The sequence below is a fragment of the Pleuronectes platessa genome, unplaced genomic scaffold (assembly GCF_947347685.1).
Source record: "Pleuronectes platessa unplaced genomic scaffold, fPlePla1.1 scaffold_311, whole genome shotgun sequence".
Classification (NCBI taxonomy): domain Eukaryota; kingdom Metazoa; phylum Chordata; class Actinopteri; order Pleuronectiformes; family Pleuronectidae; genus Pleuronectes; species Pleuronectes platessa.
In genome coordinates, this window is record NW_026518899.1 from 11,699 (window position 1) to 27,756 (window position 16,058).

Sequence of the window (16,058 nt, forward strand, 5' to 3'; positions counted from 1 at the left end):
GGGGTGACAGTCTCCAAAACCCGTTGACCTGGAACACCTAAAATGGGGACTGGATTTGCCACCATGGTGCAAGCTCAGCTCTAATCTGCGTGAAGACGCCCGTCCGTTTACCTTTCTCTCTGCTCCTATCGTCCCGATCTAAAACCGCTGCTCACCGCCCTCCTCCCCTCGACTCCTCTCTCCTCCTCCTCTTCCTCCTTTCTACTGAGGCGACGTCTAACGTTCCCGATCCAAACCATGACCAGCCGACTCCGTGTATCCTCCCTCCTTCCCGCCCTGCTCCCCCACCTCCTGCTCCCTGCCCTGCTGTTCCTCCACCTGCCCGGCGTGGTGAAAGGCGACTGCTGGCTGATAGAGGGGGATAAAGGCTACGTGTGGCTGGCTATCTGCAGTCAGAACCAGCCTCCATATGAGACCATCCCCCAGCACATTAACAGCACGGTCAGTATGAACCCATCTATCCACCATAGCCACCTCTGTAAACGCCTTCACACACTCCCACTGTGATGGTGTCAGCTAAAGAGCTCACACCATTACTCAGGACACTGACTTCTTCAAAGCTGCGAGGGAATCGAATACTTTACTCAGGCAATATATAGTCCTTATGGTTTATTGTGATTCTGGGTTGATTGTGGTAAAACAGACAATGAGGACAATGAAATATTAATGGTAAAATTCTATCCTCTATAGATAATGAAAATGTAAATTGCGTATTAATCAAAAAGCAGATGTCACATGATACCATTAATGGAGCCTACGTGATCATAACTTCACCCTCGAGATGAGTCTACATGTAATGAATCCTCAAATTCCCCAACGCCAACATGCTCGAACAAGTTTAATCAGCTAACGCTTTGTGCTAATGCTATTCATGTGACTTGATGTTGTGTTTCAATCAGTGGAACCGTCTGAAATTTGCTGCATGAATCATTTAAAATGGGAAAACTTAAAAAAACGTTTTTGTAAACACACCCAATGGAAACTGCATTCCGCTCTCAGAAGGGACGCTCAGCGGGCTTTGATAAACCCAGAACACATTTTGTTCAGATGTATAAATTGGGGGGAAGATCTCACTCATTATACATCAAACTGTTTGGAGGTGCTGTATTCTCTCTGCTGCTGTTTGGGAACCAGAGTGTGAGTCCTGCTCTGTGGCTGCCCGATTCAAGGCATCACCTGTAAAGTCCTTTTCCTCCTTTGTGTCCCCAGGTTCATGACCTGAGGCTGAACGAGAACAAACTGAAGGCTGTGCTCTTCAACTCCATGTATCGCTTCACAAACCTCACTGACCTCAATCTGACCAAGAATGACATCAGCTACATCGAGGACGGGGCCTTTGCTGGACAGGCCAACCTACAGGTCTGAAGACTACATAACAACTCAGTGCTTTATGCTTCTTTGTATCTATATTAAAAAGAATGCTTACTTAAATATCTGTTTAAAGGCCAGAAATGTCCCAATGTCAATCTTCCCTCTATGTCACGATTGTTGTAAAGGTTTTTTTGTAAATAAGCAAAGCTTGCACAGAACTAATATGTATCTATCTTGATGAATACGTCTCGTCCATCACGTCTCATTCTGTCTCAGGTTCTCCAGCTGGGCTACAACAAGATGACCAACCTAACTGAGGGCATGCTGAGGGGTCTGGGTCGAATGCAGTGCCTCTTCTTGCAACACAACCTCATTGAGGTCATTTCCACCAATGCCTTCTGGGAGTGCCCCAGCCTCAACAGCCTGGACTTATCCTCCAATAAGTTGGCCCGTCTTGACCCGTCTACCTTCACCGTGCTCAACCGGCTGATGGTGTGTGAACTGGCAGCCAACCCGTTCCACTGTGGCTGTGAACTCTTCAGCTTTCTCTCCTGGCTGGAGGCGTTTAACAATGTCACCCACACCTATGACCGCCTCCAGTGCGAAACCCCTCCAGAAATGAACGGATATCCACTTCTGAGCCCGATGCCCGGCCAAGGAAGAAGCGCCCTCTTCAAGCTCGTGTCCAAGTGTCATGAAGGCGCGATCGGGATGACCTCTCAGATACCGGAACAAGATGGTTCAGGGATGGGTTTCGACAACCCAGACCAAGGACTTTACCACCAGGACTTTACCACTGCGGACCCAACCAACAACCATCAGATTTCTATGAAGCTTCAAACCGTCTCCCTCTACACAGCTTCACTGCTGGTGCAAATCCCACGACCATACAGTAAGATGTACATACTTTCCCAGTACAACATCACTTTTGTTAAGGACAAAATGCCCCTGAAAAAGAAGAAGGAGCTGATCACTTTGGACAAACTGAAACCACACAGCAACTACACATTTTGTGTGGCTTCTATGAGCAAATCTCAGCACTACAACCACACCTGTCTGTCCTTTACCACCCGAGCTATGGGACCAGAGGACCAGCATACGAATCCATCTACAACCACCCACTACATCATGACCATCCTGGGATGTCTCTTTGGCATGGTCATTGTCCTTGGAGTGGTCTATTACTGTCTCAGACGAAGACGTATCCAGGAAGAGAAGGACAAAGCTATAAGTGTCAAGAAAACCATTTTGGAGATGAGGTACGTCACAATTTTGTCAATGTTTGTCGAACGCACCATGTTATGGAGGTTTTTTATTAATGTTTATTTTTGAATTGGCACAGTAACCATATCTGGGATGTTTTGGCAACAGCAGGAACTCCTAAGTGTGTCCATTTGATATGATTGATTTCACCGTCTTAATTAACTGATTGATTGTGTTGAATTCTTAAAAGCCTCATTTCTACTATTCCAGTATAAGAGAAGAATAAACTTTGTCATGATTGAGGATATGTTCAGGTTTTCAGACTTTATTTACTTGCTCTACTATGAAGCGTTACGTCTAACAAACTTTAGGATAGTGAGTTTACACAAAATGACTCTGATGATGAATTCAGATGAATAGTTTATTCAAAAGTGAATCTGTCATTCTTCAGGTACGGTCCAGAGGCGGCTGCAGCAGTGACCAATGACCCAGGCGCCATGCAGCGTCTCCAGGAGCAAGCTCACCACCAGCACCATCATACAGGAGGGGCAGGAGGCAAGCTGCCCCAGTCTACCTCCTCCAGCACCGGCATGCTGCACGGCTCGGCCAACACCAGCTCTTCCCGCCTCTCCACCTTGCCACAGGTGGAAAAAATGGCCACTGCCTTTACCGAGGCAATGGGCGGCAAGGGAAACTACATGGATGTGAGGACGACGGGAGTGGCAGGGGAAGGCAGGGAGGGAGGGGTGTCAGTTGGAGGAGTAAACCTTGGAGGGGACGTAGCTATGGATGTGCGAAGTGGGGGTGAGAATGGGAGAGAGGCTGGGGAGGACTCTGATGATGATGGTCATGGCTCAGCATCAGAGATCTCCACCATCGCTAAGGAGGTAGACAAGGTGAACCAGATCATCAACAACTGCATCGATGCCCTGAAGCTGGATGCTTGTGCCAACGTTGTGACCACAGCTGACAACTCTCTGTCCCTCTCCCAGCCTCCAGCTTCCATTGTGTCCCTCCCCCGCAACCTCTTGCCCCTCTCTCCAGGTCACCCTGGAGATCAGATCATGGCCTCCTCGCCGAAGGTGCATCCAAAGTCTCACCCCCAGCAACATTCTCAGCCTCATCCTCACCCCCTGCCTCACCAACTGCCTCACCCTCTGCCTCACCCTCAGGTTCATCCTCAGGTCCACCCTCAGCAACATCCTCAGCAGCATCCTCAGCAACATACTCAGCTGCATCAACAGCCTCATCCACCCTCTATGGCCCCAGTACCCTTGGTTATGCCCCTGTCTGAGCGCCCGGGAATCAGTGGAGGGGGTTTCCTTTCCCCCCCTTACCGTGATCCACCCCCAGCCAATGCAGTGCGGCCCCTTCAGAGGCAATTGAGTGCTGACACCGCTGTGGTGAAGAACCGTTGTGGTGCCTCGTCTGCGGGATCTGGGAAGAACCCCAGGGTTTACGGTGTGGATATCGCTGAGCAGCGTTGCGACCCTCCCAAGTACCCAACAGAGAAGGGAAGTCCTGTGGGCTGTGTCGGAGGAGGTGGAAATGGAGGAGGCGGAGGAGGTGGGGGCTGCAACGGGAATGGGATGGGAAACCTAAATGGTGGTGGGGTGAGCTTGAATGGGGGCGGGATGGGGTGTAATAACGGGGGCGGAGGTGGGGTTGTGGTCCCTGGACACCAGCAGCACCACTTGGAGGTTCAGCCAGACTACCATGGCTCTGAGCACCGCCACTCCTTCCCGGCACTCTACTATGAGGGCGGCAGCGAATCCCCCTCTCCGACCCAAAAGGCCTCATTTCTCAAGCCACTGGGGCGCAACAAGAGGGAGGCCACGGCCGCCTACTCCCAGCTCTCACCCGCTCGTCACCACCACTACAACTCTGGATACTCCTCTAGTCCCGAGTATTCATCTGAGAGCACACTGCGGATCTGGGAGCGATTCCGGCCTTACAAGAAAAACCCCAGAGAGGAGGCATCCTACATAGCCGCAGGCCATGCTCTGCGTAAGAAGGTGCAGTTTGCTAAGGACGAGGACCTTCATGATATCTTGGACTACTGGAAGGGGGTTTCTGCCCAGCAGAAGCTGTGAGCTGAAGCATAGTCAAATGCCACAAGGGGAATTGTGAAGATGGACAGCAGACTATTAAGAGGAACAGATTTTAATGTAGCAAGACAGATTATATTTCCTCTGAGGTGTCCGCTGACATGGATCTGCTGGATCTAGAGTTGAGGACGGTTTCTCTGGGGGATTTTTTGGGAGTTGATTCTATGATAATTCATTGACATTTTAAGAGGTAGTTTCAGAGGTCGGCTGTTTGCAGCACAATACTGAATGATACTTAACAAGAATCAAACTGTTCACCAGACTGCCTCATACTGGGCACTTTGGTCCTCGCAGGCGTCCACACACCCACTAAAAACCCACCATGAGCAAAGCAAGAGGTGGTGATAAGCAAGTGTCTTCTACCTCATTACTGGCACACTGTAGCTCAGCTATCTCACCAGAAGCAGCCCCATTCATGACTTAAGCCCCATCCCTCTTTTCTCTAATCCCATCAAACCACCATTCACAAAACAATCATTCCACGGCACCGCCAACACCTGCTCCCCTACAGAAGCATCATTTAGGGAGATGATGAGGGAGTAGGATGAGGAATTAGGTGCATTTGTTTCAGAATAGCCGGAAATCTCCCACTTTGGGGAGGACATTAAAAGATACTTATCTGACTAATTGTTCTTCCTGGCAATTAGTCAGCATAAGAACAGGTCGGGGATGCTGTGTGTTGAACATGCTTATCGATTCGAAACACCCAAGTACACATGTTCAGTGGTGCGTGGGTATGTGGGAGAGACTGGGAAGGGCCGAGTCCTTCACAATTCTCAGGCTCCTCCGCAGTAGCAGAGTGGCTAGCTTAGTGGAGATGCTTTGCATATAGATAACAAACCATTCGGGAAGTTGCATGTATGTGTGTGTCTGTGTGTGTTTGTGTGTGTGTGTGCGTGTATAAATGTGTATATTTGGCCTGGTCCGTTTCAATGGCATGAAGTAAACACTTTTAAGACTTGCTTCTTTTTTTTTCTTTGAGCCAATTTCTTATTTACTTGTGTAGCATATTTCTTTTGATAACAGAGGACACATTGTAGGACATTTACATTTCAATAGTGTAAGTCATGCAGAAATCACTTAAGGGGGGCGTGGGGGGGGGGGGGGTTGATGGTTAGACAGGCTTCTATATTAAAGGACCCAGTAATCACATTTGGTCAGAAAGACAGCTTGAGAGCAGGTTGGAGGTTTCACTGTAGCTGCATCTCATTTTGAACATGCCAGTGTTGAGGACACACGGTGGAGATGGATCAGCTCGGGGCGAGGCTGTCACACCCTACCTGCACAACACAGAGGGATACAATGGATGGTACGTGCGAGTGAAGGCCCGGGGGAGAGACTCCCTGCTCAGAATATATGACCCTGCACTGCTCTGGGTGGGAGCCTGCTCTGGACCAAAGTGCCCTCGGGGAGGTTGGAGTCCACAGGTTCCTCTAACATTCATCATCTGTGCTGTTCTGTTCTGATTTCCCGATGAGAGCAAGAAAGTGGCTTACGTTAATTTGTCTTTATCTATATTTAGAGACGGGTTTGAATTCATGTGTCCTTTGATGTTGTGTGTTCATACAAACAGGGGCAAGGCTCAGTGCTGCTGCTGCTGAAATGAGAGACAGCCGCAGAGAGCGTTCTAACATACAAGAGACATATATACTGATAATCATGACTGTGAAACCCTTTGTTAATTATCTACACGCACTCCCCCTGCATCAACACCATGCATATTAGCGTCACCCGCCTCTCTTTGGTTTAGCTTCCTGCCCACTCGTCCTCTCCTCACCGCCGACCTCTCCTCCCCCGCTCCGATAGATCTCAATTGACACGGTATAAATCCCGTTTTAAAATCGTCTAATTAATTCATTCCCCTCTGTTTCTTCTTCCCTGCCCGCGACCTCTGTCCAACTGAGTGGGGTAAATTAATGAGTAATTTGTGGAGGTTGATGTCGTATCATCGTCTGAGGTCAGAGGAGCGGGCTGGTATTATTAACTCTGCCAGACTGGGAGCCTGATTGAAATTAATGACGGCTGCCTTTCGTCCACCCATCGCTCTCCCTGCCCCGGCCTCCCTCGTCAGATACACAACAACATGCCACCTCTCGGAGTTGCCTCTAAACGTTGCAGACAGAAATGGCCCTAAAACACTCTGAAGAGCCACGGTGAGGATTTATGCTTCTCCGTGACTGTGCAGGTTATGAGCAGGACAAGGTGAGCTAACCACCTCCGGGGTGTTGTTCTTTGTGCTGGAGTCTGATTGGTTTGGAAGGACCAGTCCGTCAGGCCTGTATAGTTATACATTCCCATTTGTTTCTCCTCTGGGTTAACCCTGATATCATCATTTTGACAGGGCTCGAATTCACCCTTTGTTTGGAGGTGGGAGTTTGATGTGAGAAGTGCGAGCTGAGGCTGGCGTGTAAAGATTTTCTCTCTGTGTCAGCGAGCAAGATAATCACGTTTATTTAGATCGCATGCTTTATTATACTTTTTACGTGAATATCACATTTTGTTCCTTCAGGAAACACAGTCGTTCTCTTTAACTTAATTTAGATATTTCAGCTCGGTGAGCACAGCAAAGCAAATCTTCCCTCACCTCCAAAAAAAACAATCTGAAGAGTAAAGACACCTTGAAGCTAAGTGAGAAAAAATACCTTATGCTACTTGCGTGAACCGACCATTTACTTAAGCTGTCTGACTTCATCCTTCCAAACTACCCTCTCGTTCTGCTCTTGACGTTCCATTGTTCTTCATTCTGAGTAATGGCTTTCCCTCTGACCTCTCTATGTCATCTGTGGCAGCCAATCCAATAACCCCACTAGCATTCACAATGGGATGTCAACGGCATGTCATTACTCTGCCATCAGATCAATAGAACTTAATTTGGGCAGGTGGGACCAAACTAAAAAATAACACAGAGCAAACTCCCTCCGGGCACTCAGTTAGACAACCTCCATCTTTATAGAGCGCCCGCTTCTCTGCTCTGGTCTTTTGTTCAGATTCCACCGGCAGCTCCCAACTGGGTTTGGTCCCAGGAATCTCCAGTCAATTAGTTTTAGATTAGCACCAGGGGCTATTCAGGGGTGGACGCTTTTTAACAATAATGACTTCATCGGGATGAATGGGGGGGGGAATCGAGTTGAGGTTACCTGCATGTGCCCTCGAGGCCTTTGTCTAGTTTTAAAGAAAACATTAGCTCAATTATTCATGTGTACAGTGTGTCCAATAATTGCTCTGACTTACATCTAAGCAAATGACTCATATCCGTCCAACATCACAGTGTTCTTCATGCTTTTATTTAGATCTATACACTTTTTAATTGGCTTGTTCTCCAGACAGACTCCCTTGCCCTGTTTGAGGGGCGTCTACTTTTGACAAAGCATTCCAGTTCTGGCCGAGCCTTGCTCCTCTCTCTCTCTGTGTGAACACCCTTGCTCCCCACGCGATGCAGTCATCTCTGTTATTCTCAGTTGACAGCTTGGTTTTTGATCTGCCTCCCCTCACAGTGACTCCAGTCCTCAGGGGCCAGAATCCACAGGCTGCGACGGGCATGCGTAACAGACACTGCGCCTTAGGGACGGCCCCCGCGTGTCTTCCCTCAAGTCCGGCCAATTAACAACGATGATGAATCATTGTGGAGCGATCGCTGCCGGTCTGAGAAGGACAAGGAAATAACAGGGAACGATTGGGACAGTGCGACTTGTGGCGGTTTCCGAGGAGTAGAGTCTGAACCCTTTCTGTCCAGAGCTGTGAATCCTAGACGTCCTTTGGAATTGGCAAACGGGCATTAACTGCTCAGACCAAATAATAAAAACCATTCTCTGGATGTGCAGAGAAATGCTTCACAACATCAATATTACAGTCTTTGTGATTAACAGGTACTTTGGATGGAACAGCTCTGGTGCATAATCAACAAGCGTTTTATTAATCTACGAGCTGGAGGGATACTCTCTGTACTCCTCGGTGTAATTCACGGGGTTTTTACACTGGTTCAGACGATGCTGCCGGCTGCCTCGGGGACTCATTGCTTCAAAAGTTTGGTTTCTCATTTCAGTTTTTTGCAGGCTTTCTGAAGTTCTGGCTTATTGAAAAACACAAATCAATAGTCATGGAAAATAATGGAGCAGCCATCTTGATTGCCTCCCGTTGGAGTTGCAGTTGCTCTCAGGGTGAAACTCTGGCAGAGAAACGGTGGCCTCGCGGTGGTTCCCTGGGAATGTCACTGGGGTCTCTGGGCTCCTGTTTAATTCATCTTTCTGAATCCATACAGTGTTTGCATTGGAAACACGGACTTGGGTTTAATGCTGAAACCATTAAAAACATTGTTAGGATAGAGGCTGGCTTCACACTTGCAGGAGTAAAAGTAGAAGCATTCCTCCCCCCCCCCCCCCTTCCTTCTGCCCCTTCACCCATCACCATTAACAAGTTAATGGACCATAAGACCCAGTGTTGTGAGCATTACTTTTTTTTTTTGTCACTTCTCCTGGAATTTAATAACAGAACAGGAAACGAGGCTCTTGGGACGGACGTAATGCGATGAAGAGAATTCAACAGAATGTTCTGAGGATTTAATCTCCAGCTTTTCCCGGAGACGTTTATCTCCCCACCTAACAGAAGAGTATATTTATGCTGTAAACAGGTTAAATATAAAACCTTTTTACATCAGATACATTTCAGAAGCTGCAGTTTGGTGCAGTTTGAAGAAAAGTATCTTTGTGCTTTAGTGGGAGAGGGTGGGACAGTCCTGGTTCCCAGTACAGAACACAGCTAGCCAGGGCTGAACGCACACTATATTACAGCTGCTCTCAGAGAGGAGCTTTCAGCTATTTGATTATTTACTTTGCATATTTAATTTCAACACGGTGATGGCATGTTATTCCAAATATGCTACAGGGTCTCTGCTACCTCTGCTCTGACTCAGGAGCAGGAGGCTTCACCACATCGTCTCAAAGGCAAATCCTTCATCTCAGGATGTATAGAAAATGAACGACTTTACTCTGGAGCCACAATCTGAATATTAATTACTCGGATCATTTGATTGACAGAAGCTGCTGGAGGCAACGTGACGAGTCGAGCTTGAAAGGCTCACTCCTCGTTCTAACTAATTTAACTGGAGCACAATGAGCAAGGCCAGAATCTATAGAGAAGGTTGTTAAATATGATAATTTTGGTTAGTTTGGTAGTTTCCTTGCCGTTTGTCAATAAGGTTTTAGTCAATAAACAAATTGTAGTTTCCTGGTTTTTGTGATATATGGATCACAATAAAAGTAGTTGGGCGTGTGAGGCCAAAGAACTTTCTTAATATGGACTCACTAAGTTTCTTTACTTGAAGCAAAGACACTGTGACATCTTTCCCAAATCCCCAAAAGTTGGGTTTATGAACTATACTGCAGCCAGCCACCAGGGGGCAATCAAGACGCTTTTGGCTTCACTTTCATCGTCAGCCTAGATATTCAGTCTATGTTTTAAAGAATTTAGAGTTTTATTTCAACCCCCGAACCCCTGGTACGCTGACCTGGGCCCTGGCTCGTGTCCCCGGCTCTAAAGAGGAAGCAGGACTGTGGTTGAACTGCAAACAGCTGTCTGTCTCTCTGCCGTCGAGGCCGGGAGGTTGATTCCTCTGTGGGTCGATCGTTTGACCAAATGAGAAAAGACTTGATCGAGGGAAGTTCCCCTCGTGAAACCAACACACAACAAAAGTGGAGGATAATCTACCGGTGGCCAACTGTGACACACACACACACACACAAACACACACACACACACACACACACACACTAATGTAGTGAATCAATGAATATACTGTATGTGTTTGAATAGAGTAGAGTTACACTATATGGACATGAAATGTGAGAACACACACACACAACATATCCCTTCCCACACTATAACTAGTCTACACACACACAAACACTTTCCCACACAAACACAACACACCGTATTCACACCTGCCTACACACAATATGGACTGAATCTTTCTATCCACGTTTACAATGGTCTTTAAGAAGTGCCCAACCGGATCGGAACCGAACATCTGTCGAAATGAACTGAACTTGTGATTTATTATATCCTTTGTTTAAATTGTGTATTTACTTCTCTGTATAATCGATGCATTATTTGTTCAACTGTTTGTGTTTTTTTACTGTATTAGTTCTCATGCTCTGTTATCGCTCTGTGTGTGTGTGTGTGTGTGCTGGAATGAAACTGCATATTGTGGATGTCAAATATTTGTCATGGGTCCCTCTGATCTGTCCCGCTTTACAACTGCAGCTCGGAGCAACCACACAAGTTCGATTCCCACGTCATAATTATAATTTCCACACAACCAAAGAGAACTTTCACTTTGAAGAGACCTCGTTAGAAAGATGGATTAACTGAGAGCACAATTCCTAATCGACTAATAATAACCATCAGTGACATTTAGGTGTCTGCAGCTACACACACACACACACACATACCTACATGCACACACACACCTACACACACACACCCTGAGAGCTGTGTTGAGGAGCTGATAATGTGTCTGTCACACTGACGCTCTTGTCAACACTGGCCTTTTCAAGCACTTGTTTCTCAGTCCCTCTTAAGGAGAGGACGGAAAAAAGCAGCAGGACCGTCTGAGTGGAAGATTGAACCGGCTCTGCTGCAGGAATTAGTGTCATCCTGTGGCATGTGTGTGTGTGTCTGTGTGTGTGTCTGTGTGTGTCACAGTATGTATGTGTGTGCATTTTATCTGCTTTCAAACAACCTGCTGTGTCTGACAGTGCAGCTCTGCTTGAGTGCGTCCTCAAAATGAGACCAGCTACCATTCATAGTGTGTGTGTGTGTGTGTGTGTGCGTGTGTGTGTGTGTGTGTGTGTGTGTGTGTGTGTTAGAGGGATTTTGTTATGAAGCCTGTTCTGTCGGGGGAGTGATGGCTGAGTCTGGTATCTGAAGCTTTTTTAATTAATCTGCCTTTCAGTCTTCAGGCTCCACAATGCGGCTGCGCTGGTTCGGCTCGCTCGCTGTCACTCTCACACACAAAAAAAAAGACGCACACACTCTTTTCGCTCTGTCTCACATGCGTGTGTATATTGTAATGACACACTGCCCATTTCGTACACACTCGCCTTGTGCTCCGACGCACACACAATGCAAACAATCAGCCGAACACAGAAGTCTCACCTCTACACACACCACACACTAGTCACCCACACAGGAGTATTGTGTATTACACTGTACCACATTAACACACTTATTCATGCGTGCACTTCACACGCTCACACGGAGGTAATGCACCCGTACCCGTCATCCCTTCATTCTCCCGGTTGATTGAGTTCCCCTCCTCTAACCTTGGTTTACTGCCTCCACTCCTGACCCCTCTGCCCCCCCCCCCCCCCCCCCCGGTGCCTGATTAGCATTAACACAGCAGGTCGGTTTGCACTCTGACAGCTAGCGTGGTGTGTTCGATGCCCCGGCAGCAGGGAGCAGCGGGTAGATTAAGTGCTGCACACACACACAGAGCTGGGTTAAGTAGAGGGGTTTGATTTTGTGGCTTTTTAAACTGCAGTGATTCCATCGCACTTGTCTGCTGAGGTCAGATTCAGTGAGGACAGAGGAGAAAAGAGAGGAAGAGGAAAAACTAAGAAAAAGAAAAGTGAGGAAAAAAATAACAATCTAGAAAGAAAAGGGTTTTTATAGAAGCTTATCTCGTTCCATGAGACCCTGACGTGAGTCCACAGAGTAAACATCTGAGTGTCTCTTCTCCTCGATGGTCTGTTGGTCATCTCTAATCTCTCCGGGCTGAATCCCTCTGTGTAAATCACCTGGACACACAGAACACTGCAGAAACAGAAACAGAGAAGACAGCAGGCAGGTTGGTTTGACTGGCCCGGAGCCGACTGTCAGAAATGTCCCTCGAGCAAGGCACCGAAGCTGAAGACGTGGGCGATGCACCTGTATGTTGGGTCGGACTGAGGCTGGGAGCTCTGCAGCTCCGAGATATGAATTCACCGATCTCAACACACATGGATTCTAAAGATAAGGAGTGTGTGTTGTTTTAGTTATTCCACCATAATAAGAGTTTTTATTCTTTTATAAAAACTTTCAACAAGCTAAAGTTCTCTTAGTACTCTTTAATCCGACCGGAAACTTTTTGTTCCTCAATAAAAGAGAGAAGTGTTTTTTAAACACACAGTTAATTGGACAGCTCTGTTTAATAATAGATTCAGTATAATACACATTTCTGCTGCTGATTCTATTCATATATTTACCTATTTACATGCTTTTTATTTTAGGGTTAGAAGCCGTTGAAACCTTGTTTAGATAAGTGCTATTCACCTATTATTATTATTATGATGATTATTATGTTTGATCTCTATAGACATTCTGTGGCTGTCTGTGTGCATGTCAGTAACTCACAGTGAATGGATGATAATTTCATTCCTGATTATTGAGACTCAGCCTTTTGCTTGTGTCTCTGTTCTGGTAAAATAACATTTCCCATGATGCAAATCGTTGACGCGTCCACACGGTGGAAACTTAACAAACGTCCCAAAACACCCACAAAAAGATTTAATCCTCAAATTGTGTGACAACAGTAGAATCATCCGGTCCCAGCAGAGTGAAGCGCAGCACATTAAAATACAACAACAGTGGAGAGAAACCGCAGCGTGCCAACCTCTTGTTCCTGAAGCATCACTTAAATAACAATTGCTTGGCAATTACCAACTGCAGAACATTATCTGAGGGAAAATGCTTTTATGCTTTTGTGCTTCTGCTCGGCTCCTTTGGGCGAGAGAAGCTGCAGATGTAATAAAAAAAGAGGCATCAAAATAAAGAGAGGAGTGGAAAGCAGTTGTGTGGAGATGGTGGGAAGCAGGTGGGTGACTGTCCTGTAGAGTGACAGTGGATTTTGGTCTACAGGCTGTTTCAGGTGTTGTTTTGTTTCCTCTTCACGTTGCTCATCTTCGTTTTACACCAGTCAGGAGTTCCCTGTGTTTCCCAGAACCACTTTGTCGCCCTTTTATTTTATCCCTGCTAAGTGTCGGTGGAAGCTGTCGACGCAGAAACAACACGAGAGATTGTTTCCGATTGAGAAAGAACTGTTTCATTTAAATGAAGAAAAATAAATCCCTCTGGTCCATAAGAGAGTTCCCTCCCTGCAGCTGCTCCGGGTCCCCCCCCCCCCCCCCCCCCCCCCCCCTCAGGACATGTGTGAGTAGATGGTTATTGAATCTCCACAGAGATCGATCAGTGGCGTCCGATGAGCAGAGTCTGACACATTCTGACAGATCTGCTCCCACCATCAATCTGCTGAGTCTGCTCCACTGCTCATTCAAACTAAAGGACTTGGATTTAATTTCTCTGACATCGAGACATTTTTATTTCCACGGCTGTTGAGCATTGATGAGAAATGTCAGCTCTTTATTTTGCACTTAAAATTATCGTCTCTGACCCCGAACCTGACGTTTCACAGTGAAACACTCTGTTAATGATGGAATGTCAGAACGTCATATTGTGGTTCTCTTACGTCTTCAGGGCCACACCCCCCCCCCCCCCCCCTGCTCCCGGTTGCAGGCAGCGCTAGTGGTTGCCGGGGGCGACAGGCGGAAAAGTTATGGTTGCTAGGTAGCAGATAAGAACACAGGCTTCCATTGATTTGCTTCTGACACGACGGCAGAGAAAGAACAGGAGGTTGGGTGTTGACACATGAGGGACGCAAACACACATTCATGTACACTTAGAGACACACACACTCACACACACACACCTACAGACCTGAACACACACACACACACACACACACACACACACACACCTACAGGTCTACAGACACACGTGAGTGGTTAAATGACCTTTCTACACCAGCATCAATCAGCTGGACCACATGAGAGGAACAGGAAACAGAGGGCGAGACAACATCAACAAGGTGTGTGTGTGTGGGGGGGGGGGGGCTGAAATGAACAGACTGAATGATAATTAGATTTTTTTTCTCTCGTGGGACCAAAGAGTGAAAATAAAGATGGAGGACGCGTCTCAACGAGAGGCTGCAAAACCAAACCCGACACAAACCTGAATATCACTTTCAATGATTTGGTCGAATCTGAACCAAGACGCTAATAAAACCCAAACATCCCGGATGCAGGAGCCTCCATCTTGTGGAGTTTGACGTCATTTTGATGCGAGCCGCAGAATCACGATTCCACCGATACACACGCTCGACTAATTGTCATCAAGTCACGTTTCATTCCTCTTCTATTGTGTTAAAACAACCGAGTAAATCCAAATCATAGAAATGTAAATTCCTCAGACGTGTCCCTTCAGTCGACGGCTCATCTGTACGGTTCTCTCTCGACCTGCAGCCTCCGGGCGGTGACGTCAGAACCAGCTTCTTCTTCACGTCCCTTTGAAGGACTCGTTCTCTCCGGTGCTCGGGGCGAGCGAGGCCACGCCGCTGCCGCTTCCTGTTTGTGTGAAGCTCTAATGGGAGGAAGCCGCCTCATTAAACCGAGCGCTGTACACATCTGTCGTCGAGTAAACACGTATTATATGACAGCAGCCTGATTAAATGGGCAACTGTCTCCCCCCCCCCCCCCCCCCCCCGCTCTGCAACCCTCTTCTGTATCAACCTGCCTGATTAAATGCAAAGCAATATACTGGGAAGTCTCTCATGTATAAAGCACCTGATTAAAAGTGGATGACTGTACACCTGTCTATTTAACTTACCTCCAGAGTTTTACACAGAATCAGGCAGTCAGTGCCCCCCCTCCCCCCCCACCCCCCCCGACCACTAAGCCGCTCTGGAGTCCAGACGTGGGTCCTCTTCCCCGGCTTCTTCTATTACAGATACAGTTGTCTCACGCGGCCCGGTGTTGCTCTGCGGCCGCGTAGAAGCTCAATAAAAGCTTTTAGCCGGAGCTCCGCGGGAGGATGTTAAGCCCCAAGACTCGTGTTCTCGGCTTACAGGCGGGGAGTGAGTGTGTCGGGCGCGTTGTGTACCACTTCACCGGCAACACACACTTCGCAAGCAAAAGCTTTTCCCTGACGCCGTTAAAGGCTGTTAGACCTCGCTCCCTCAACTTCATCTTCTCACCTCATTTGCAGGAAACTCCACCGCTCGCTGCTTCGGAGTCTGTGATGCTGGTTTGTAGAAGAAGAATAAAAACAAGAGGGAGAGGCGTCTCTGAGGGAATGAAAGGACGAACACCACAGAGAGAGAGAGAGAGGGGGATGAACTAAGGGATGACTTGATGGATATCCGGTTCTGTTTAGAGATTAAAACAGACATGAAGAAGGTAAACAAAGGGTTATTGTAAGACTTACTGCTTTGCTAACTTCTGAACCAGAAAGTGGACGAGCACGGTTATTTATCCAAGATGAATGAAGGGATCAGGTGATGTAGGAGGTGTAGAGAGGGATCAGTGGCTGAGAGGCAGAGGATACGGAGCATATTCATGTTCCTGGGCT

General features: G+C 47.3%; 1 protein-coding gene across 1 annotated transcript; it reads left to right on the top strand.

Annotated features, from left to right (window-relative positions):
* Window positions 1-237: 237 nt before the first annotated feature.
* LOC128436308 (protein phosphatase 1 regulatory subunit 29) lies at window positions 238-4,607 on the top strand. Its single transcript, XM_053418100.1, has 5 exons — window positions 238-441; window positions 1,210-1,359; window positions 1,588-2,570; window positions 2,966-3,596; window positions 3,687-4,607. Exons 1-5 carry the CDS (start codon window positions 238-240, stop codon window positions 4,605-4,607), a joined length of 2,889 nt encoding a protein of 962 aa, XP_053274075.1.
* Window positions 4,608-16,058: the final 11,451 nt, after the last annotated feature.

What these genes read in the sequence shown, in the direction of transcription:
- LOC128436308 (XM_053418100.1), top strand. Translation starts at nt 238, where the DNA reads ATGACCAGCCGACTCCGTGTATCCTCCCTCCTTCCCGCCCTGCTCCCC. An exon ending in CCCAGCACATTAACAGCACG is followed by an intron (nt 442 to 1,209) that starts GTCAGTATGAAC and finishes TTGTGTCCCCAG; the next exon opens with GTTCATGACCTGAGGCTGAA. An exon ending in AAAACCATTTTGGAGATGAG is followed by an intron (nt 2,571 to 2,965) that starts GTACGTCACAAT and finishes GTCATTCTTCAG; the next exon opens with GTACGGTCCAGAGGCGGCTG.